Consider the following 24,508-nt stretch of genomic DNA (forward strand, 5'->3'; position numbering starts at 1 on the left):
TGAATGATGGGAAATGCAGTCCAGGCTAATATGTAACATTCTGTGTGGCGTGAGAGTCAATATGATGGAAGAGCGACCTCTGATGGTGAGTGGACGGAAGATCACGAACCGGATTCGTGACAATTACACACATCTAACCAGCAAACATACACTCGTTCATATCCTTCTCTTCACTCTCTGAGGCAGAATTTTCCAAACACATCCTTTCTAATCTGCCAAAAATATTGCACCTCTGTTCATCAGTTTGCACTGGCTACCAATAGCTGCTCACATAAAATTCAAGGCATTAATGTTTGCCTACAAAACCAGCACTGGTGAACTTCGCTGTATTGTGCTATCCCAAAGATCGGTAACACTTTACGGTAAGGGTACATGAATCACCATGTATTCATGCATAAATTAATGTGTGAATTATGCATTACTTCATGCATTAATATCTCATGAATTATCAGGAACTAACATGAGTTCAAAGTCTTTCATTCATGACTTCATGGATGAACAACACCTTAATTAAGACATTAACTAAGGTGAGTACATCATCATGATGTATGATTTATTACACATGATCATGATGTTTTCTTTGTTCACAAAAAACAAGGCCTTTACTATCCATTGTGGATAAAGCTATGCTTATGGTACATGATTCAAAAAAGCATTATTTTGTGCATGTAAGATTACTTGAATTATTAAAGGAATATGCAAAAATCCACATTACCTCATGCATACTGTTACGAATCTGGTCCATGCTCTCCTGGTTTACCACCACCAGAGGTCACCCGTTCACCACATTGACTCTCACACTACACAGCACACTGGACTACAGTTCCCACAATGCATTGCACAGATCACAGCTGTCACCATTCACTCATCACACACACCTGATGCTCATTTCACAATCACGCACTCACTATTTAACCTGGGACTTCCTCTTGCTCTGGGCTGAGTATTGATCTGCATTTAGTGCTCACCTAGCGCTAGCTGCTTTACCGTGCCATTCCGTGTTTCTGTTTTGTTCCTGTAATTGTTTAGCATTTATCACTCCCCTAGCGATAGCAACTTTACAGAGCCATAGTCTTAGTCTTGTCTTGCCTTGCCTTGTTTATCTTGCCGTGTCTGACCCTGCCTTTGTTTCCTGGATTTACCCCTTTGCCTTGCCGTTTGGACTCTGTTCGCTCCCCGTTTGGATTATTGCTCTCGTCTCTGGATTATCTCTCTGCCTTGCCCCTTTCGATACTGTTCGCTGATCGTCGACCCACGCTTGCTCCACAGATTGCTCTGTCTTGCCCTTGCCATACCTGTTTGCCGATCTCTGACCCTGCCTGTTTTCTGACCATGTTTTTTAATAAAGCTTTGCATATGGATCCGCACGTCTCACGTTTCGCCAGCCACGTAACACATACAGGCTAGAACAGTATATCAATTAATGTGAGAACTAATGTTTTTCATTAAATATGATATGAAACCTGCCCAACTCAATCCCAGCAGCTGAGTCCTTAACCATCTTCAAGAATCGACTAAAAACACATCTCTTCCATCTTTATTTGACCCTCGAACTCCAGCACTCTCGATTCTAATTCTATTCTAAAAAAAAAAAAAAAAAAACTAACACAAGCTTCTCTAATCTTCCTATCTGTTTTCTTTTTACTTATTATATAATACATTATATATATTTATTATATAACGTACTGTGTTAAGCTAACTGAGACTTGTTATAGCACTTGCATATCATTGCTCTTTTGTTGATTTTGATTGCTTCCATTGTCCTCATTTGTAAGTCGCTTTGGATAAAAGCGTCTGCTAGATGACTAAATGTAAATGTAATGTTAAATGTAAAGGGCGATGTATATCATATTGGTCACATCAAAAGCTAAATTTACTGTTCTTACTCTCCACGTCCCTCTCCCTGTTGTCAGTCTGTTTTTTTTCCTTCTTGTCATTTTGTTTGTTCTATTAGTGTAAACAGTCTTGATAATTAAATGTAATACTTTGTGCATTGGCTTTAGGTTATTGGCTGTGATCCAACTGGCTTTTATTACTTATTCTTATAGCTTATATCAGTACTGTTGCAATTGTGTGCCAGGGTAGTTTATTCTACTTTTACCCAGGTTACATTCGATGCACCAGGACCACAATATCAGTAATTATGCACAAAAGTATTTACAGGTAATTGTACTCGTACTGGCATTAACACTAAAAACATCATGAATATTGATGGGATTTCACTGCAAAACAATACAAAAAAGACTGAAAATATTTCCACAATTTTGGAGAAACTCTGCAGCATATGCACATTCAGTAGTTTTGGGCCATACAAATCAGAAAAAAGTCCAGCGAGATACTGATGGGACAGGTTGAAAAAAGAAATGGAAAGGAAAGGGTCAACTAAAGGAACGAGTGGAGTTTTCTGACCTGCTGGGGTTCGCTTGCTGTGCTTGGTTTGATCTTGTGGTTGGAGGTGGTTGTGGTAGTGATCTGCATAACTGAGGTAGAGGTTTCAGAGCGAGAAACTGTAGCGCTGGACTGTGGTGATATGGAGGACGACTGCACCTCCCCAACCAACCTCACGCTGCCTTCGATGCGGATGTTGGGGTCTCCTTCCACGGCCATGTTAAAAACCTTCAAGCCGTTGTAATAGAAACCAGACATTTGGCCCTGGAAGGCACGGCTGTGGTCTCTTTCCCAGCCCCCGATCTGGATGGTCATCTGGCTGTTGAAGATTGTGAGCTGACGGCCTGCGGGAGAACAAAGTTACTGCAATACAAAAAAAAAAACAGTGCAGACTGAAGAGAAACATACATGAGAGAGAGTGATGGAAATAATCACGCCTGAGGAAAAGACGGATTATTCAGGTACTGGGAATGTAGATGCCTGATGATTGATCATGGCTGTAATGAAGGGATGCTTATGAAACACAAATAATGAAAATAATAAGAGATAAAACAGTAGTAATAGGTTTAAGCTGTGGAACTTTGCTAAAAGGCCTCTTTAACACAACCAATTATCAACAACTAGTATAATTCCTAGTGATGTTTTGCAAAACTAAGCATTACTGATTAAAGTAAAAGAGGGAGAAGAGATTTTTTCCTGTTGTCATGGAGTTGAAAACATATCCATGGCAGATGTCTACAGCTAACAGTCTGAAGGCAGCTTAATAACTTTATATATTTAAAAAAAATCAACTGATATTAATGTTGTGTAGGTGTGCAGTATATGTATGGCTATGCCTTTTAGCAAGATGAGTTGGATTGGATGCAAATGTAGACAGGGTGGTCATGAAACAAAGGAAGACTGGAAAATAATTCAATTAAAATCAACAAGAAAAACAGTTGTGCATTTCATTTAAACGATTAAATGATTATACATGCACTTCAAAATAATTATTTATTTTTTTGCCAGTGGATGTTCTGTCATTTTCTTAGCTACACGTAAATTTTTCTTAAAGGGACTCAAATGGCAATTAATATTTATCTAAACATTATTTAAATAGTATCTATTATTATATTGGTAATTATTGCTATGATTATTATGATTATTAAATATTATCTAGTTATTATGGCTGTCTTTGTATTAATATGACAAAAAGGTACACAAATGTACACATTTACACATGCTACAATTTGTCAATTCGTTATATTAACACAATTATCATTTTAATTCGGACATTTTGATTTTATGATTTAAAAGTTTAAATTACATTAAAAAACTTTTTAACAAGCTTATTCAAACTTACATCTACAGTCCCTTTAACCAAAATTTATGGCATAAATTAGTTAATACAGATCAGTACATTACTAAATAAGTTATCAGTTATTACAAGCTACATTTATCTATTTAAAAATCCTTTAATTTAACTAAATGTTTAAATTATTGCTTTATTTCATATTTAAAAATATACTACTTAAAACTTATTCATTAAGTTTTATCAGTGTTTTTACCTTTGTCGAGTAGCCAATCGTCAACTACTCGACCGAGTCGATATGGAATTCGCTGTCTAGCGATCGCCAGCCGTTCACTATCAATGTTTCCTTTAAAGTTTAAAGAGACATTTCATTGGTTACAATCCAAAATCAATGGGGAACTTTAAAACTTATTATTTGAGCTGTTAAAATGAAAAAAATAAAAATTAAATCTTATATTAGATATATTACACTCAATTTCAGTTTATATACTGTGTGTATTTTCAGTTTAGTGAATTTTGTTTGTTTATAAACCCAATGCAGAATTTATACAAACCTAAGAAATATGATATAATTGCAATTTACACCAATCTTCCTGGTTGCAAAAGTTTACATTACCTTGATTCCTAATTTAGTGTACTGCTCTTTTGAGCATCAATTATTTTTTGCACCTTTTGTAATAGTTGAGTGCCTCAAGCATAAGTGAAAATCTGGATACCAACATCATGCAGTAACTGTTGGAAGAATTCAAATATGCAGACGATGTTGAAAATCCAAAGAATGAGCAGTGACTGGAAAATGTTCCATAAGAACAGTAGGCAGCGTCACTACTCAGGGACTGCCACAAAGCATTTAGAGTCACTGATCACTGAGGAAGATACACAGTATGTCAAAAACCAAGGGGATGCAAACTGAGTAGGATAATGTGTTGTAAGGATTAGCCCTTATTTTAATTTAGCTTTTAGGGAGTCTATTCTTAAGATTCGATATTGATAGGATATCAATCAAAACGTATAATTTCTAAGGTTTTAACGACTCGTCCAGCGAATCGTTAAATTCAGTATATCTTTAACAATTTTGTTTATCTTATTCATGGCCAATGATAAAACAAACCAAATAGCACTTTATCAAAATTCATGAGCATAGGTAACGTGATCTTTGGCAAATAGTTTAAGACCTAAAAATCACACAGCACCAGACACAAGATTTCTTAATAAATCAAAGTTTATTTGCTACTCTACAACACTACTAAGCTAAAATAACACAAAACAGAATACGTACACACACAAACACACATACACGCTGCAGGCAATTAATTGTTTTGATCTGAAGAGAGTTTAAGGTTCTAATGCTCGTTTTCAAGAATGCTCTAACATCAACCTGAGGGAGTCACAAGCAAGGAACTTTACGATCTTTACTCTTAAAGATGAATGCAACCAGTTTCCAGCAGAATTATGGAGAATTATTTGATTACTTGCTCTGAGTTGTTTCATTCCTTTCCTGGTTGAGGGAACGGATTGGCTGCTGAAGTCGTCGTTGCGTGATGTCACTGGGGATGCCCTCTTGCAATTGGTTGGTTTCTCTGTGATGTGATGACGCTCTTAGGAAGTCTGTTTAGAGTTCTTTCGGTTTCAGGTGTTAAAGTTGCTTTGGTCAGAACTTTGAAGGCATGTGTGGATCCTAGCCAGATAGTATATGGCTGAGAGCGCTTAACAACGTGATCAGATGAGGAGCCGAAGTTTCAAACAGGTCAGTGCACGAGCAAGCAGCAAGCAACCGCACACCAAAGTTGGGTGTCTGTCTTTATTGGGCTGATTTCAGTCTGCCCCTTTTTCTGTTTGATCCAATCACAAGTGTTTCTGTAGGGCGGAGCCCCGCCCCGCATGGCTCAGTTTTCTGTGCGTAAATCCTTTGCTGAATTATTTCATAAAATGAAGAACATATCCTGGCAGATTCCTATAAGTGTTTTAATCATACATTACGTTGAGAAAAGTCAACTTTCATCCACACCAAATTATTGCTGACGCAACTAGCTTTCATTCAAAATCAAACAACAGGTATTTGGCATACACAAAGTACATACCTTAATTTTATATACTACATGGGTTAATGCATCGATTAACATCCTACCCTCTAAATAATCACACCAAGCATATGAAAGACATAAACACACAACCTCAATATATATTGTCTATATATATATATATATATATATATATATATATATATATATATATATATATATATATATATATGTTGCTTTTGGTTGCAGCAACAATTATTATGTCTTTCGGAACACCCATAAAGGTCCAATCTTCTTTGTTCTGCCAGTAAGAAGAAAAGGCGCGTTTCTCTGCTGGGGAGAAACGGGAGGTCATGGGAATGTCACTCCGGATGGAGATCTGGTGATTTTCTTAGCTCGGACGTCTGATGTAAAACCATCATCTTTGCTGATACCATCATTGAATTACTGCGTTAAACGATCAGGAGATATCAGGGAGGGTCTGTGCTGGAGCCTTTCCAGATGCCACATGCTTTGTACTGTTGATTATGTGACTTTTATTTATGGTAAACCGGTCAGGAACAACATTGAAGGTTCTGTTCTAAATCCATTTCAGATGTTCCCTCAAATTTATCCTGGGTTTTAGAGGTCTCCTGAGATAAGGAGATTTAGGGCAGGAAATCAGCCAGCCAGTCAAATGCAGATGCTGGGAGTGGAAGTCTTAACTCCTGCTAAGGAATGTGCTGTCTTGAAATTATTTTGTGTGTGTGTCCTGGTCTACTAGGCACTACACATCCCCCTTTGCTCGGTGAGGTTCCCATTGTGAACGTTGGCGGGCACTGGAACAAGAAGCGGGGAGAACAGGCACACACAAGACACAAACAACATCTCCATCACTGACTGAATCCTGATGCAGGGTAATTTTGGAATGAACAGGTTAGAAACTTGAGAAGACGTAGGATTACGTTCTTTAGGATTATTGGTAATAGGGTCATTTTGATTGGTTTAGTTGTCAGGGGTTCGACGAGGCGGTATCAATCAGGTTGGTTGAGTTATCTGGTTCAAGTTCTTGGTTGGTTTTATCACATCGGAAAATGTGCGGGACGCCTGACGTGCATTTGTTGAAAGACTCTTGAACGGCATTCACTCGCTTGTGTAGGAGGAAGGCCAGTGTCAAAGTCACAACATATCCTACATTAGTAGAGATGCAAAGCGCTGTGTCAGCGGCAGACCAAGACCGAATAATTGGCGCGCCAGTGGGCAGAAGGCGAGCGATAGCTTCTGAAGCTGTATCAACAGGAGTTAAATCAAAGAGTTGCATTCCTTCCTCCTTGATCCTTTCTTCCAATTCTGGATCAAGGGCGAAGGAGTGCTGTTTGAGAAAGGGTGAGATTTCAATTTCAGCCTGATACTCGTCGTCGGTAAGGTGATACAATGCCAAATCGTCAATATGGAGGATCGAGCCCTTAGGGACCTTGATCCATAGAGTTTGGTTAGGCAGGATAATGCGTGTGGCTGTGTCATGTTGATCGTATGTGAGGGTAGCCGTTCGCGCCGGGGTGTTGACCAGCCATCGGTTTCCGATCATTTCAGCTTGCGTTACCTCAACTTGAGAACATGGTGTCGCTTCGGCGGGGCAGCTAGTGTCGGGTCTAATGGATTCTAGGCTGCAGATGCCCTCAGTATTATCGCGGACAAAGGGTTTACTTGGGCAAAGGAATTGAATGTCCTTTGTGAGCGTACACATCTTTAGGTTTGGGGCCAGATACAACTGCTCGTTGTTATCGTGATACGCAACGACTTCAGGAGTGTAGATTTTGACATAGGTGTTCCCTTGCCAAAATCCCACATTCACAACGTCTTTGAGCCAGTAAATGTTATTAGAGTCGATAATGGGCAAACTGAGGAGAAAGGCCCGGTCGCCTGGATCGGTTGACAACGGTTCTCACAATGAGTTACAACGACTCTATTGAAGGGAGTCAATCTTAATTTCGGGACCTGGATTTAAAGAATTGGTAAAGGGAGTTCTCTGATGAGGGGACTAGAGGGGAAAAGAAATTATAGTGAGAGAGGAAAAAGGAAAAACACAAAAGAGACACAACGAAAAACTAAGAGATACACAAAGAGACACAATGACACCGGATGAGGTGAGGCAACAAACGAGTGTCACATGTGTAACTCCTCTCTACTAGAGGTTGGCCCTAGCAGTGCAGCTGAGGAGAGAGTGTAAGTGTTGTGTTTAAGGAAGGTCGCTATAGGTTTTCTAAACAACAGAGGTTATGTTAGTGTGGTGTAGAACGTATGATTGTCGGTCTGTGTCAGTGGGTTTGATCTTCCCCCTTTCCCGGTAGGCTTGGAGCTCTGGTGCCTCTTTATCTGGTTTCGATAGACCCATCGAAGGACTGGCTCGCTGCGCCCTTGTCTGATTTTGATTCGGTAGGCGACAGGGGAGAGCTTGTCTACGGTCTCGTGGGGTCCTGTCCAGTGAGGTAGGAACTTGTTTGACAGGCGATGGGGAGTGTTCTGCTTTGGTTGGGCAAAGCTGTAGTACGAAACTTTGACTCCGACATTGAGCTCATGGTGAGAGGACTTTTGGTTGTAGTAGTCTTTACGACCACCCGCGCTTTGTTGTAGTTGCTGTTGAGTGAAGGCGAAAGTCCTACCCAGTCTATTTGGAGGTCTGACCATGGGAAAGTCATTCCTTTCCTTTGCAGTGGGGCTCGGTGGTTTGGGTTTGCCGGTTGGTACTGGCAACACATCAGGCATCCTTTTACCTATTCCGCTACTTCTTGCTGCATGCCAGGCCAGTATGCTACTTGCTTGAGTGTTTCATAGGTGGCCTTGGCACCGTGGTGTCCCACGCATGGTGCATTGTGTGCGTGTGTCAGCATCATCCCCCTTTGGCTGTGCATGTTATGCTCCTCATGTTGAATCCCTTGTAGTAGTAGTTCCCAAACATGTTCCGGGAGGCCCCCAGCACTGCATATTTTGCATTTTTTCAACCATTTTATGTCAAACTATTTTTAATACACTGGTACTAATTTTAATTTAATTTAATTAATTTTTAAATTAATTTTAGTATATAATCAATGTGAAGCTTAATAGTAAGTTTGGGATCCAGCCATAAACCCAAGTATTTCATTCGATCCACTCTATGGAAATACGTGCCATCATTACACAATATTGGGTAACACTTTAGCATAGGGAACGCTTATTCACTATTAACTACGACTTTTCCCTCAATAAATTCCTAATTTGCTTCTTATTAATACTTAGTATGGTAGTTGTTAAGGTATTGGGTAGAATTAGGGATGTAGAATAAGGTCATGTAGAATAGAGCATTAATATGTGCTTAATTACTACTAATAAATGGCTAATATTCTGGTAATATACATGCTAATAAGCAACTAGTTAAGAGACCCTAAAATAAAGTGTTACCCAATATTGTTAGATTAACATGATTTAAACATATGCTTTGTACCAAAGACCATAGTATGAGATTTAGCTTTATTAATTAATCATTTATTAGAATAGAGCCAATTTTACAGAACGTTAAAGTCAGACTGAAGTATACTTTGAATTTGAGACAAATAAGGCCTAGAAGTATAAATGACAGTATTGTCAGCATAAAGATGAACAAAAGAGTGTGAAAGTATTTGTTACGTTCCGATAGTTGTGCCTGTGTGTTTTCTCTTTTTCCTCTTCCTCGCTCTGTCACTTTCTTAGGCTCAACCCGTCAGGACTGCTATTCTTTTAGCATTTCTAAGTAAGCCTCTTGGATACCAAGGTAGCCAAGTTTAAAAAGCCTTGGATAAGAAAATGAGATGCAGTGTCATAGCTGATGCTATGTAAACACCTTCCACATGACAGTTGTCTGAAGCCCATATAGAATCATGGCAATTTCGTGTTACATTCACCTTTTTGCCACCACCATTACTAGAACTATTGATTGCAATCACAATGTTACTCCTTCTAACCCTAGACCTAAAAATCAAGAAGATGTAATAGTATTAAAGGAAGATTGTTAACAAAAATGTAAAAAAGAGAAGTGGAAGCAATGCTGAGCCCTGAAGCACACCTCTTTCTTGAATAAACAAACCAGATTTTTTTCCTCTTGAATCATAACACTTTTTTTTCTATAATGTAAAATAAGAATTAAACCAAAAGCAGCTAAACTCTGCAGGACATCGGCCCTCCAGGAACAGGTTTGGACTAGCTTTGCCCTTTGACATATTTGTACTCAAATGGTGCATATTAATACCCTTTGAAAAAGTACTGCCCTAGTGACTTTTGTACAATATTTTCAGAGAGTGGATGGAAATAGCCCATCTTGTTGGCAGAGGCTATTTACACAAACTAAGAAATCCATCTGGTACCAGCTGCAGGGAGTAAGAATCGCCAACCAGCAACTTTCCAACCCAAGTTTGAATCTGCCTTTTTACAATCCCATTTGTCTATTTACTCTTAGTGCAAATAGCACCTAACTTCTATTTGCAGAGAAAATAGTTATTTTATTTATAAATAGCATCTATCAGTATTTGTGTTTGTTTACTTTTAACACTTTTTGCCAACCTGGTCTCATAAAAATACGTACCTCTGTGCACTTTCTATGCGACACCGTTTTACGTACCTTACTGCCCGTTTCGCTGCAGTTTCAAAGAGAAATGTCCACTGAGTGGTGCTAAAACACAGGTTAAATACGTGAACCCTGGCACGCTTTTATTATGTTGCTACAGCGGCGGTTAAGGATTCAAATATCCGGAGTCTGTCCCTAAAAGTTAATGCTCTATCATGCTGGAAATATGCCCTACACCAAACCCAACCCTAAACCTACCAGATTGTGTTAACAAATGTAAAACTGGTATAAAAATGTATTTGTTGATGCAACCGTGCCACACTGTAAAAAAAAAAAAGTTGAGCCAACTTAAAATTTTAAGGCAAACTTAAGCAGATTTTTGAGTTCTCAACTTGTTGTTTTAAGTTTATCCTGTTAACCTTCACCCCCATTTGTGGCCTCGCAGGTGAAAATAACCTACCTAAATTAAAATGGTAACAGTTTGTGACAAAGTGTGCTTACACAAACAAATTAGGTATCTTTGGAAAGAAGAGACTCTGGGCTTTACTATCTATCATCCAGAGTTGATAATGCTCAAAAAGATAAAAGGTTATAGGCACTGACGTGCCTTGAAAAATATTTTTCCACACTGAATGTTTTTTTATTTCATATACAAATACATGAAATAAGTCCTGGAGCAATCCAGAAAAGTAATGGATCGAAAGCCATGTGTCTCATAAGTTCATATTTCAAATTTGAAGAAGATACCATGAAAAATGAGATTCCTGCAATATTTTTTCTGAAACTATTTATAGTCCCCCCCACCCCCCTGTTTGAGGAAAAATAACCACCAAATGGATTGCAGAATTATACAAGCTATTTTAGTCATTATACATGTTCCTGCATAGTTTTTCAATTATAAAATAATAGACAGATTTATTTGAGCACTAAAAAATACAAAAATAATTATTTGAGTAATAAAAAAGGAAAAAAAATAGAAAAAAAATGCTTTGTATATAGTATGTATACTGAAGTATTCTTCGTTATTCGTTATTACAATGATAAATATCACTGCCAGATGTGAAGTGATATTGCCAGACATGGTCATAGAGTCAGTAAACACACGCTGATGTGCTTCCATTCAGATTATAATCAAACAGATGGGCCATATAATCAATAATAGCTGATCAATGAATCACAATGATAGCCGTCATAGAGTCGGTAATAAACACGCTGATGTGCGTCCATACATATTATGATCATGCAGACACGGCCACATTCCCCACACAATACACACACACACATATAAAAAATGTAGAAGAAAAAAAAAACAGTTTTTTATGGATAAAGCAGATCGCTAAGTTACGCCCCGCTCAGATGACAGAAGCGTCATAGCCCGCGTCAGAGCTGGCAGGAGGGAGCGCCAAATTCAAATAATCTATATTCCGCTTTTCTGAGACTTTTTTTTCCGTGGATGGTCTCATTATTTTTGTAAAACCGTATGCTGCAACACCGTGTTGTTTTTTTTACCACCAAGACGCTGCTTTTGGGCGTAATTTATTCCATAACGGACGCGAACAATAACTCTCTGAAGAAATGAAACGTAAACAAAGGAATATTCATCCTTATTACAACGTTATTGTTTCGCTGGACTAAAAGTGCTCGCTGGGATGTTGTTCTGTGGACCCTTACCTCTCTAACTAAACTGGGATTTCAGCAGTGGACGCGTTTGTGGCTCGTTATTACAATGATAAAGGTACGTACTGCTTTTTTATTCTGCGTGTTTGGATGTGTACTGCTTACACAAATGTAGCAAATTTGTGCCACTCATTCCTTATAAGCTTTCCATCGAAAAACAGCGATCTGTCGTCGATGCTTGAGGCTTAGACCCTCAGAATGATATATAGTTTGTCAAGATTAACTTTGTCCCATTTCATTTATTATATTAGAAAACAATGACACATGCAAACAAAGAGCGTTCAGTGCGATGTCACTCTGGTGAACGTTAACAGGTTTTAAACAACAAAAAGTTCAGAATCTCCTACAAAAATAATTTGAGAGAACTCAAAAATCTGCAAAAAGCTGGTTGCCTTAAAATTTTAAGTTGGCTCAAGTTTTTTTTTTTTTACAGTCCTTTTATGCAGATTTGAACTGTTTTGTCGAACCGTAGTTATACGGGATTTGAACCGGAGCTCCTCGCCTTCTAAGTACGGCTCTGTACAGCTAGCGAACAAACTTTCCGTCTATAAAAACCCATAGATACGAGGCTGGATATGAGCGATGCTAACATTCAAAAGCATCAGTTTTCAAATCTCCCAGCATATTAATATTGTTTTGAAATCGTAACATGATATTCTTAAAAGTAACTGTGCGAAAAATACGCTTTATTAATCAAAAATGTAAATTTGTGTGAAAAGGAGTAAAAGGTGTCAGAGTTTTACTGCCGCTAGTGTTTGTTTCTTTAGGAAACTGAAACTGCAGTAATATGTAGTTATTGTTTCGTATTTTGTGTCTCGCTAAAATGTGCACCCAGGTACGTAAATGCCATGAGACTAGGTTGCTTTTTGCACTTACTGCAAATAAACTCTAGCACCAATTAAAAGTTTGAAAGTGAATCAATTTAAAATAGAAGTATTTGGAGAGGCTTTCTATTTTGTACCATAGGTCTAGCTAGATCAACAGTTCCAGAAAATTGGAAAAATCCAACCCTTCTTTATTTTCAGTGAACACTGAACAACTGATAAACTGCCAAGGACAGGGCCATTTACTAGTGCATTGTGTCCACACAGAGCAGGACAGGATCAAAATAATTAAAGCTTTGACAGATCTTGGGCAGCACTTCTTCTACTGATGGAGATAGCAAGAATCACAGAAGATTTTCATTATCTCTTCATGCTTGGAAGGCCAGACTTTCATCAATATATTATTCTTGCCAGCAACAATCAGCAGACACTTATATGTATAGATCTTCCACTGTTACACTGTCACCGTTTATCAACCTATGTAGCTTTGTAAGGTGAAACTTGGTGGACCTGTTGAAACTGAGAGATCAAACTTGATTGAAAATGTCTTGCTATAGAAACACAGTCTCATTACACCCTTGATGTGACACAAAAATCCTGCTGACACAATATCATTAAAAACGAACAAGTAAACAAAAACTTCCTCTCATAATGTGGGTGTTGCCTGACTAGTTAAAGGACTGAAACTGAAAGAACACTTCCCTCGTCTGTGTTCCACTCCAGCTCACAGACTGTCTGCTGATGTCCGTGTGCACAGCTAATTTTTGTGTTCTTGAGTAAGAAGAACAGAGCAGTCCAGTAAGGTCCAGTCCAGTTCTTAACCTTGAGTAAGAAGTACAAGTGATTTGAGTGCTTGAAAAGATGGTCCACTAGAACACATCTAGTATATATTTCAAAAGGCTTGCACGCTCAACTGTGTGTGAGACGGAGTGGAACATTTCCAATTAAGTATACCTGAGTCTTTATCCCATCTTGCCATTAACTTATGAACAAGTTAGTTAGATGTGAAAACTATAAAAGCTTCACCCAGTTAGGTGAGCTAGCGCATAAGATGGCGCCATGTACACATCGCGAGGCTCAGCGTCTCTCCAGTTTTTGCAATTTTGCAGTATTTTTCCTGCTCATCTCGGGCCTGTTCGCACTGAACAGCTTTGCCTTAACATCATACACCCGACAGGAGCTTTTGGATATCGGTCTGCACTTTTCCAACAGTTTTATAACCAATCATCGACTCATCCCTGAGATCTCCAGAACACCCGAGGCTACGCACTCTGCTCGGCCGGGTGGAAGTGCTCACAGGCAGTGCCGAGATCGTAAACAAAGGCGGGGGAAGCGCGGACGGCTAAGAGCTAAGCTAAAGCTAACACCGCACCGGCACTCTTTACCCAGCATTTTCCTCGCTAATGTGCGGTCATTGGTGAACAAAATGGATGAGATATGACTTCGCATCACCCATAGTAAGAAACTTTTGGACTGCAATGTCATGGTTTTCACTGAAACATGGCTACATAGCGACATACCCAATAATGTTATTGATCTAACCGGACACTACACGCTCCGAGCAGATAGAGCGGCAGATGACTCTGGCAAGACCAGGGGTGGAGGATTGTGCATTTATGTAAACAAAGCTTGGTGTACGAACTCTGACATTGTTGGAAGACACTGCTCACCTAACCTAGAGTTTCTCATGGTTAAGTGTAGACCTTTCTATCTGCCGCGGGAGTTCATTTCCACCATTATAACTGCAGCCTATATTCCCCCGGATGCTAATGCCAAGCTTGCTATGAAAGAACTGCATGTGGCCATTAGTAAACAACAGACTGTACACCCGGAGGCTGCATTTATTGTTGTAGGTGATTTTAATCACTCCAACTTAAAGACAGTGCTCCCCAAATTCCATCAGCATGTGTCCTGCCACACTAGAGGAGACAAAACTTTGGATCATGTTTACACAAACATCGCTGGAGCTTACATCGCGACTCCCCTCCCCCACCTGGGACAGTCTGATCACCTTTCTTTGTTTATCACCCCCAAGTATTCACCCCTCATCAACCGTGTGAAGCCATCAGTGAAGACCATCAAAGTGTGGCCAATGGGAGCAGAGTTTGTTCTTCAGGACAAGTTTCAGCACACGGACTGGAGTATGTTTGCTTCTCAGGCTGCCAGTGGCTCTCACACAGACATTGATATCTATACCACCTCTGTACTGGATTACATCAATACCTCCATTGACAGTGTTACAACAGAGAAAAAGATCACAACATACCCTAATCAGAAGCCATGGATGAACAAGGAGGTGTGGCTCCTGCTGAAAGCCCGCAACACTGCTTTCAGATTAGATGATGCTCAGGCCTACAGCATATCCAGGGCTAATCTGAAGAGGGGCATCAAGAAGGCCAAGCACTGCTACAAGCTAAAGGTAGAGGAACATTTTTCCAACTCTGACCCCTGATGCATGTGGCAAGGCATCCAGGTCATCAGTGACTACAAGCCATGCAACTCCACTCCGACTGTCACAGACGTCTCCTTCCTTAATGAGCTAAATTAATTTTAAGCTCGCTTTGACAATAACAACAAGGAGACAGCCACCAAGATCACACTCTCAGGAGACCATCAGACCCTCAAACTCACCTCCACAGACGTTTGCACAGCATTGAGCCGGATCAATGCATGCAAGGACGCTGGCCCCGACGGCATTCTTGGACGTGTGCTCAGGACATGTGCAGAGCAGCTCGCAGGGGTCTTCACAGACATTTTCAGCCTGTCACTCACCCAAGCAACGGTGCCAACATGCTTTAAGTCCACATCTATTGTGCCAGTGCCGAAACACTCCTCCCCGACGTGCCTGAATGACTACCGCCCCGTAACACTCACCCATTGTTATGAAGTGCTTTGAGCGACTGGTCCTGGCACACCTCAAGAACTGCCTCCCACCCACACTGGACCCACACCAATTTGCCTATCGAAGTAATAGGAGCACTGATGATGCAGTATGCACAGTACTGCACTTGGTACTCACACACTTGGATAACAACAACACATATGTACGGATGTTGTTTGTTGATTTCAGCTCAGCATTCAGCACCGTCATTCCCTCCAAGCTGACCACTAAACTTGGAGACTTGGGTGTTAACACCTCCCTCTGCAGCTGGATTATGGACTTTCTGACCAACAGACCTCAGAATGTTAGGTCAGGCCTCACCTGCTCCACCACCATCACACTCAACACCGGCGTACCACAGGGCTGTGTGCTGAGCCCATTTCTCTACTCCCTCTACACCCATGACTGCAGGCCTGTGCATGGATCCAACTCCATCATCAAGTTTGCTGATGACACCACAGTGATTTGGCCTCATCAGAGACAATGATGAGACTGCCTACAGGGAGGAGGTACAGAACATGGCTGCATGGTGCGCTGACAATAGTCTGCTCCTCAACACCAGCAAGACAAAAGAACTTATTGTGGACTTCAGGAAGAAGAAAAGTGGCACGCATGACCCCATCCACATTAACGGGATGGTTGTTGAACGTGTCTCCAGCTTCAAGTTCCTGGAAACCCACATCTCGGAGGACCTGACCTGGACCACCAACACATCCAGCCTAGTCAAGAAGGCTCACCAACGCCTCTTCTTCCTTAGGACACTGAAGAAGAACCACTTGTCTCCAGCCATCCTGGTGAACTTCTACCGGTGTGTGATCGAAAGCATCCTGACCAACTGTATCACAGTCAGGTATGGGAACTGCTCAGTTGCTGACCGCAAGGCACTGCAGAGGGTGGTGAAAACCGCCCAACGCATCACAGGGACACCACTTCCTGCCATTGAGGACGTCCAGAGAAAACGCTGTTTACGTCGAGCTCGCAGCATTCTTAAGGACTCCTCTCATCCTGACCATAGACTGTTTAACTTACTGCCCTCTGGGAGGCGCTTCAGGAGCCTCCGAACAAAGACCAGCAGACTCAGGAACAGCTTTTTCCCTACAGCTGTCTCCCTACTGAACTCTACCCGTTCATTGGACTAGTGTTTATATATCTTAATGTATAGCTTATTCATATCCATTTGTAATTATGTTCATAGTTTTTGCTCATAGTGTACATACATTTACTGCATAATCCATCTGTATAATGTTCATATCACCCATCTGTATATCATACTGATAGTATTTAAAAATGTGTAAATTATGTCCATAGTACTGCCTTATCTGTATATTTCTGTACATATGTAACATATTGTAGACACTGTATATCCTGTACCTCTGCTTATTGCACTTCTAGTTAGATGCTAACTGCATTTCGTTGCCCTGTACCTTACATGTGCAATGACAATAAAGTTGAATCTAATCTAATCTAAGCATAATTCAGATTTTTATGTTCATAGTAGAAAAATTTAATACAGACACAAACGTGCAGTATTCAGAAACAAATTCATGTCAACTAAACAATCATCCAGTAACCTTCCAAGCAAGTTGTTGGGGGGTGAAGTGATGGTCTCACCTGTAGGGTAGCGCTCAATAACAGGTAGATCGTCCACCTGCAGTGTGGCGTTGCCGCCACTCCTTGTGAACTTCACTATATGGTACTTTCCATCATTTACAAACTTTGCTTTCTCCTCAATGTTGATGTCATCTGTGCCCACATTAAATATAGCCAAAATGTATCCATTTACCTGGAGGAAAAACAAGGAGAAACAGGTAGTAACTTGAGGTTGAATCTATACCTTCTTGTACATAACTAATTATGAAGTCTGGATGGTTGAAATTAGCATTCAATATACAAAATTAATTTCATTATAATCACATCATATCTGACCCTGGAGCACAAAAGCAGTCATCAGTAACACAGGTATATTTGAAACAATAGCCAACAATACATTGTATGGCTCAAAATGATCCATTTTTCTTTTATGCCAAAAATCATTAGGATATTATGTTCCATGAAGATATTTTTTAAATTCCATAAATATATCAAAACTTCGTTTTTGATTAGTAATATGCATTGGCTAAGAACTTCATTTGAACAACTTTAAAGGAGACTTTCTCAATATTTAGATTTTTTTGCACCCTCAGATTCCAGATTTTCAAATAGTATCAGACAAATATTGTCCGATCCTAACAAACCATACATCAATGGAAAGGCTATTTATTCAGATTTCAGATGACATATAAATCTCCATTTAAAAAAAATGTACCCTTATGATTGGTTTTGTGCTCCAGGGTCACATATTAACAACCTGTACAGTTACTTGCATTGATTACTCATAAAATGTGGCCTGGTCTTCATCTAAGTCGCAGTTATTGACAAACACTATCTAACTTACAAAAGAAAAATTCTTGCTGGAAAAGCAAGTGACTAAATCAGCAAGAACCTCTACCAACTGTCCTGTAGCTGCACTTGCCCAACATCAAGGAGGAATTTTAGACTATTCCTTCCAGCTGGACGTAAAAAAGCCTAACAAAAACATGCTTTACTAACATTTACAAATATATGCTGTACCATTGAGCTATGAAAATGTTATTTCTGAATGTTTTTTTTTTTAAGTTCAAAATGTGCAGCTATTTTTTTCAGAAATTTCTTCTTGGTTGTGTGAACATTATAGGAACATTCCATTCTATTATTTTGAAACGTTATGAGAACATTAGATTTGAATGTTTAAGACACACATTTTATCTATATTTAAAGTGCATTTTTCTATTGGTAATGTGAACATTAGAGGAATTTTATTATTTTTAAACTGTTATGATAATGTTATTTCTAAATGAAGGGTGGAGAACCCTCTCCTAAACAACACGATAATCGTGAATGTGACGCTTCGTCAGCTTTCAGCAGGCTAAGAGTCTGTGACACTACCTATATACTGTAGATCTAATGAAACCTGATGTCAACAGAAGGCTTATTACTGGAGTCATGTGTCACATTATTATACATCATGCTCATTAAGCTTGTTAACTCCGGGCCAATTAATAGGATATCGAAATCTAAAATATCTAGAATATCAAAATCAGTTAAAAAAAGCCTTTTTGCATAAGAATAAACACACTGGCAATGTTCCGCTCTGCGCTACACAAAATAAACATCACTCCACTAACATTTAGTTTGCTTTCCTTGCTCCCACAGGGGTGGATCACTAGAAGTTGCATCAGTTTCTGCTCTGGGTCCAGCTTGTATCCCACTCCCACCTTTTGGGTTGCTTAGCGACTATACTTCAAACTAAATCCTACACCAGCCTGACAGCGGGAGACACTGCTGCCTGCAACTTCATAGTCATTACTGGATATGTTTACATGTAGCCTCATAATCTCTTGATAATCAGATTGATAATTCAATCAAACTAAATAAGTCTTTATGTAAACACCTCAGTCGAACTGACTGAGCTTGATATGAACAAAATTTCAAACAGATTTGAAAGAGTGTAGATATTAAATCTGTTAAACAAGAAAATATTAGAGATGTGTGTGTATATATATATATATATATATATATATTATTTTTATTTTTTATTTTTTTTATTTTTTTTGCTTGTGAGCACACTAATGTCACAGATGATTATTTAAAAATAGAAAGAAAATATATGATTAATTGTGTAGCACTGACCCGCTTATCCATTCTGTGACACAGACAATAAGTTGAATAATCAGCAGAAAAGAAGCAAAACCCTACCAACAAAACACAAACAAACTCCATCACGTATGACTTTCTGCAGATGCATCAAAGACTGCAGTATAAAATGAAAGTTGACACGATGGAGCGAGGCAAACTCGTTATTAGATGACTGCTGAGCGAGCGAGAAATGGAAACCCCGGAGTGGAGTGATTGATTACAGGATTGCATCCGCTCGTATCCAGTGCTCTGCCTGCGAGAGGGCAAAGGAGCAGAGGCTCAGACCCTGCAGCCACCCACCTGTGCAGTCCCATGCTGCTATGTTCGTTCACCGGTTTATTTATACATCTTAAACATGGCAGCAGCGAAAAGAACTGGTCAGCGGATGAGACAGGATATTTGTAGAAGATCTCTCTTCTGAAACTAATGCACATGAAAGTTTTAAACGAATTAAGGAATAATTTAAATGTTTTTGAAATAAGTATTTTGTGCTCACCAAGGCTGCATTTATTTGATCAGAATACATTTAAAGCAGTAATACTGTTAAATATGATTTAAATTCAGTTGTTTACTATGCAAGTAAAGTAAATTAAAGTAAAATTGAAATATAAAGCAAAAGTGTCACATGATCCTTCAGAAATCATTCTAATATGCTGATTAGAATGATTATATCTGTTATATCCAACATGGCGCCGATGATGGCAGCTATTGTGCGTTTCTCTTCAGTGTTCGTGTTGTTTTTGTTTGTTTTTCCTGTTTTTTGTTTTTCAAATAAGATCAGTTTTACCAGGGATGATCTGCTGAACATTCAGCAGAACACACCACAAAATATTCTACTGGATTTTGATTTTTCGGACGTTTTGCTGGACATTGTAGTTGGCGGAGCCGTAGCTCTGGTCAAACGCTACAGGAGGCGCAGGCGGGTTGAAGCGAGCCGGCGCGTTCGTGAAGCTTCGTCAGCGCGGATTTCGAACGGCGTTGCCTAGCATCCACCTGGCGAATCTCCGCTCTCTACCCAACAAAACAGACGAACTCCTTCTGCTCTCCCGGACAAACAAGGATTTTTCGAACTCTGCTGCTCTGTGTTTCACGGAAACCTGGCTGAATGGCGACATACCGGACAGCGTGCTACATCTGCCTAACTACCAGATGATCAGAGCAGATCGGGACACGGAATCAGCGGCAGCGGGACGTGCTTTTACATCAATGAACGGTAGTGTACAGATGTAACTGTGTTAAAGATGATGTGCTGTTCAGATCTAGAAACGCTCTTCATTAACTGCAAGCCGTTCTATTCGCCGCGGGAGTTCTGCTCGTTCATTCTCGTGAGTGTTTACATTCCACCGCAAGCGCACGTGAGCACAGCTTTACAGAAACTCGCTGATCTGATCACAGAGAGTGAACAACAACACCCGGACTGTTTTAATCATTCTTGGGGACTTTAATAAAGCAAATCTCTCCCGTGAACTGCCAAAATACAGACAGTACATCACATGTCCCACCAGAGACAGTAATATATTGGATCACTGTTACACAACAATAAAGGACGCATATCACTCGGTTCCACGAGCAGCTTTAGGACTCTCTGATCACTGTTTGGTTCATCTTATTCTGTCCTACAGGCAGAAACTTAAGTCTGCGAAGCCTGCATTAAGATCTGTTAAAAGATGGACTAACGAAACAGAGTGGGATTTACAAGCCTGTTTCGACCTGACTGATTGGACTGTTTTTGAAGCTGCTGCAAATGATCTGGACGAGCTCACAGAGACTGTAACATCTTATATCAGTTTCTGTGAGGACATGTGCATTCCTACCAGGACTCATCTATTCTACAACAATGACAAACCATGGTTCACTGCCAAACTCAGACAGCTCCGTCAGGCCAAAGAAGATGCTCACAGAAAGGGGGATAAAGTATTGTACAAACAGGCCAAATACACACTGGAAAAGGAGATCAGAGTGGCAAAGAGGAATTATTCTGACAAGCTCAGGAACAAATTCTCTTCCAGTGATCCTGCTTCAATGTGGATAGGAATGAAGGATATCACCAGTTAGAAGACACCATCCCCCAGTACTGTGGAGAATCAACACCTGGCAGACGACTTAAACGAGTTCTTTTGTCGTTTTGAACGATCACCCCACACCCGTCCTGAACACCTTTCTACACAACCATTCACACCTCCAGCAACCCCGCTCTCCCCCACATCTACAATTCAAATCAGCGAAGAAGATGTGTGCCAGGTCTTCAGGAAAAACAAAAGAAGGAAAGCACCAGGTCCAGACGGTGTGTCACCAGCCTGCCTAAAAATCTGTGCTGAGCAGCTGGCCCCCATCTTCACACAGATCTTCAACAGATCACTGGAGCTGTGTGAAGTCCCCTCATGCTTATCTGTTGGTTTGGGTGTTGGGGGGAGCGAGTGAAATTAGACAAACTTGGGGGGGGCGCATGTCCTAAAAGGTTGAAAACCCCTGCTCTACACCACCAACTGCACATCTAAAGACCCCTCTGTCAAGCTCCTGAAGTTCGCAGACGACACCACACTGATCGGCCTCATCCAGGACGGTGACGAGTCTGCTTACAGACAGGAGGTTAAGGAGCTGGCTGTCTGGTGCAGTCTCAACAACCTGGAGCTTAACACGCTCAAAACTGTGGAGATGATCGTGGACTTCAGGAGAAACCCCCCTGCTCTCCCCCCACTCACCATCATGAACAGCACTGTGACTGCAGTGGAGTCATTCAGATTCCTGGGCACCACCATCTCTCAGGACCTGAAGTGGGATATTCACATAGACTCCATTGTGAAAAAGGCCCAGCAGTGGTTGTACTTTCTTCACCAGCTGAGGAAGTTCAACCTACCACAGGACTTACTGAAACTGTTCTACTCTGCCATCATTGAATCCATCCTCTGCACTTCAATAACTGTCTGGTTCAGCTCAGCTACCAAATCTGACCTCAGAAGACTACGGAGGGTAGTCCGGACTGCTGAGCGAATCATTGGTACAACCCTCCCCACTCTCCAAGAGCTATACTTATCCAGAGTGAGCAAAAGGGCTGGTAAAATTACTCTGGACCCCTCACATCCAGCACACTCCCTCTTTGAACTTTTACCATCTGGTCGACGCTACAGAGCTCTGAGCACCAGAACGACCAGACACAGGAACAGTTTCTTCCCTCAGGCAATCCATCTCATGAACACTCAACAATAAACGTGGAACACACAACTAATACATTATCCATTCACCACCCTTATTTTATTTTTATTTTTCTCATTTCTAATTTCTAATTTGCACATACTTGACCTGTACATACATAGTTGTCTATATTATATATATATATATATATATATATATGGTAACACTTTATAATAACGTCCAGTTATAAGTCATTTATAAGTGATTAGTTAATGATTAACTAATCATTTACAAAACATTCATAAGCGATTAATAAGTGATATGCTAACAATTTGTGTATGTTTTGTTAATTCATTTAAAAGTCATTTACAAGTAATTAGCTAATGATGAACTAATCATTTACAAAACATAACTATATATTCACAAATGATTAAGTAATATGCTAACGATTTATAAATCTGTCATAAGTTATCTTTAAATATAGCATCATGAAATAATCAAACAGATCCTTAATGGTTAATAGTTAATAGTTAATATATTATTAATCACTTATAGATCATTGAAATGTCAACATTGTACTATTATCTCAATAAACATTATAAATCATTTACAAAGCTTTCTGCATCCCCTAATCTAAAGTGTAAACTAATCATCAGTTGTAAATGTTTTACAAACCTTCCAGGTTACAGGTTGTTTGTGAATATATATATATATATTTACGCACACACGACTGGAAACCATAAAGTTTGTAAAACATTTACAACTGATGAGTAGTTTACACTTTAGATTAGGGGATGCAGAAAGCTTTGTAAATGATTTATAATGTTTATTGAGATAATAGTACAATGTTGACATTTCAATGATCTATAAGTGATTAATAATATATTAACTATTAACTATTAACCATTAAGGATCTGTTTGATTATTTCATGATGCTATTTATAAAGATAACTTATGACAGATTTATAAATTGTTAGCATATACTTAATCATTTGTGAATGTATAGTTATGTTTTGTAAATGATTAGTTCATCATCATCTAATCACTTGTAAATGATTCAAAACTTTTTCTACAAAACATAGATAAAAATATTAACATATCAATTATTAATCATCTATGAATGCATAGTCATGTTTTGTAAATGATTAGTTCATCATTAGCTAATTACTTGTAAATGACTTTTAAATGAATTAACAAAACATACACAAATTGTTAGCATATCACTTATTAATTGCTTGTGAATGTTTTGTAAACGATTAGTTAATCATTAACTAATCACTTATAAATTACTTATAACTGGACGTTATTATAAAGTGTTACCATTTTTTTTTTTTTTTTTTTTGCTGCTTTGTACATTGGTTATTGGCTATTTTTTGTTATTTTGTTTCATTACCTGTGTCCTGTCCTGTTACTGTCTTTCTGTTGCACTGTGGAGCTTCTGTCACTACAACAAATTCCTTGTAATGTGTAAACATACTTGGCCAATAAAGCTCATTCTCATTTGCCGCTCAAGAAACATTTCTGGTTATTATCAAAGTTGAAAACAGTTGTGCTGCACAATATTTCTGTGGAAACTGACACATTACCATTCAAAATGTTTGGGTAAGCTTTAAAATAAACTAATACTAATATGAAATTAATATTTTTATTCTATCAGTATGAATATATTAAATTGATCAAAAGCAAAAGTGAAGACATTTTTTATGTTACAAAAGTTTTGTAATTCAAATATAATGCCACCCTTTAAAAAATGTGTCATGGTTTCCGCAAAACTGTTGCAGCAGAAACTATTTGTAACATTGATTATAATACAAATTATTATTGAAGGAATAATTCACCTAAAATTAAAATGTGCTCTTAATTTGCTTACTTTCAGGCTATCCAAGATGTAAGTTTTTTTTTTTTTTTTTTCAGTAGAACAGAAAATATTTTCGCTGCATCTGTGGTTGTTGGTGATTCACAAAGTGCAAGTCAGTGGCTACCCCTGATTTTGAGAATAAAAAAAAAAAGCATATCAACGAACAT

The 24,508-nt window shown here is 39.2% G+C and overlaps 1 protein-coding gene across 8 annotated transcripts in view; it reads right to left on the reverse strand.

The window, feature by feature from the left end:
- Positions 1 to 24,508, reverse strand: part of LOC306883954 (neurexin-1a-like) — a gene marked incomplete at both ends in the record, with an annotated part of 389,273 nt that overhangs the window by 15,113 nt on the left and 349,652 nt on the right. For 5 of the 8 annotated variants that reach the window (XM_079439502.1, XM_079439504.1, XM_079439503.1 and 2 more), the window contains 3 exons: positions 2,410 to 2,732; positions 3,936 to 4,025; positions 17,249 to 17,420. In XM_079439502.1, the coding sequence (XP_079295628.1) occupies positions 2,410 to 2,732; positions 3,936 to 4,025; positions 17,249 to 17,420 (585 nt within the window). The remainder of the gene's footprint in view (positions 1 to 2,409; positions 2,733 to 3,935; positions 4,026 to 17,248; positions 17,421 to 24,508) is intronic. The other 3 variants (XM_079439505.1, XM_079439499.1, XM_079439501.1) reach the window with 1 other exon arrangement.

This window comes from Barbus barbus, assembly GCF_936440315.1.
Source record: "Barbus barbus genome assembly, chromosome: 18".
NCBI lineage: Eukaryota > Metazoa > Chordata > Actinopteri > Cypriniformes > Cyprinidae > Barbus > Barbus barbus.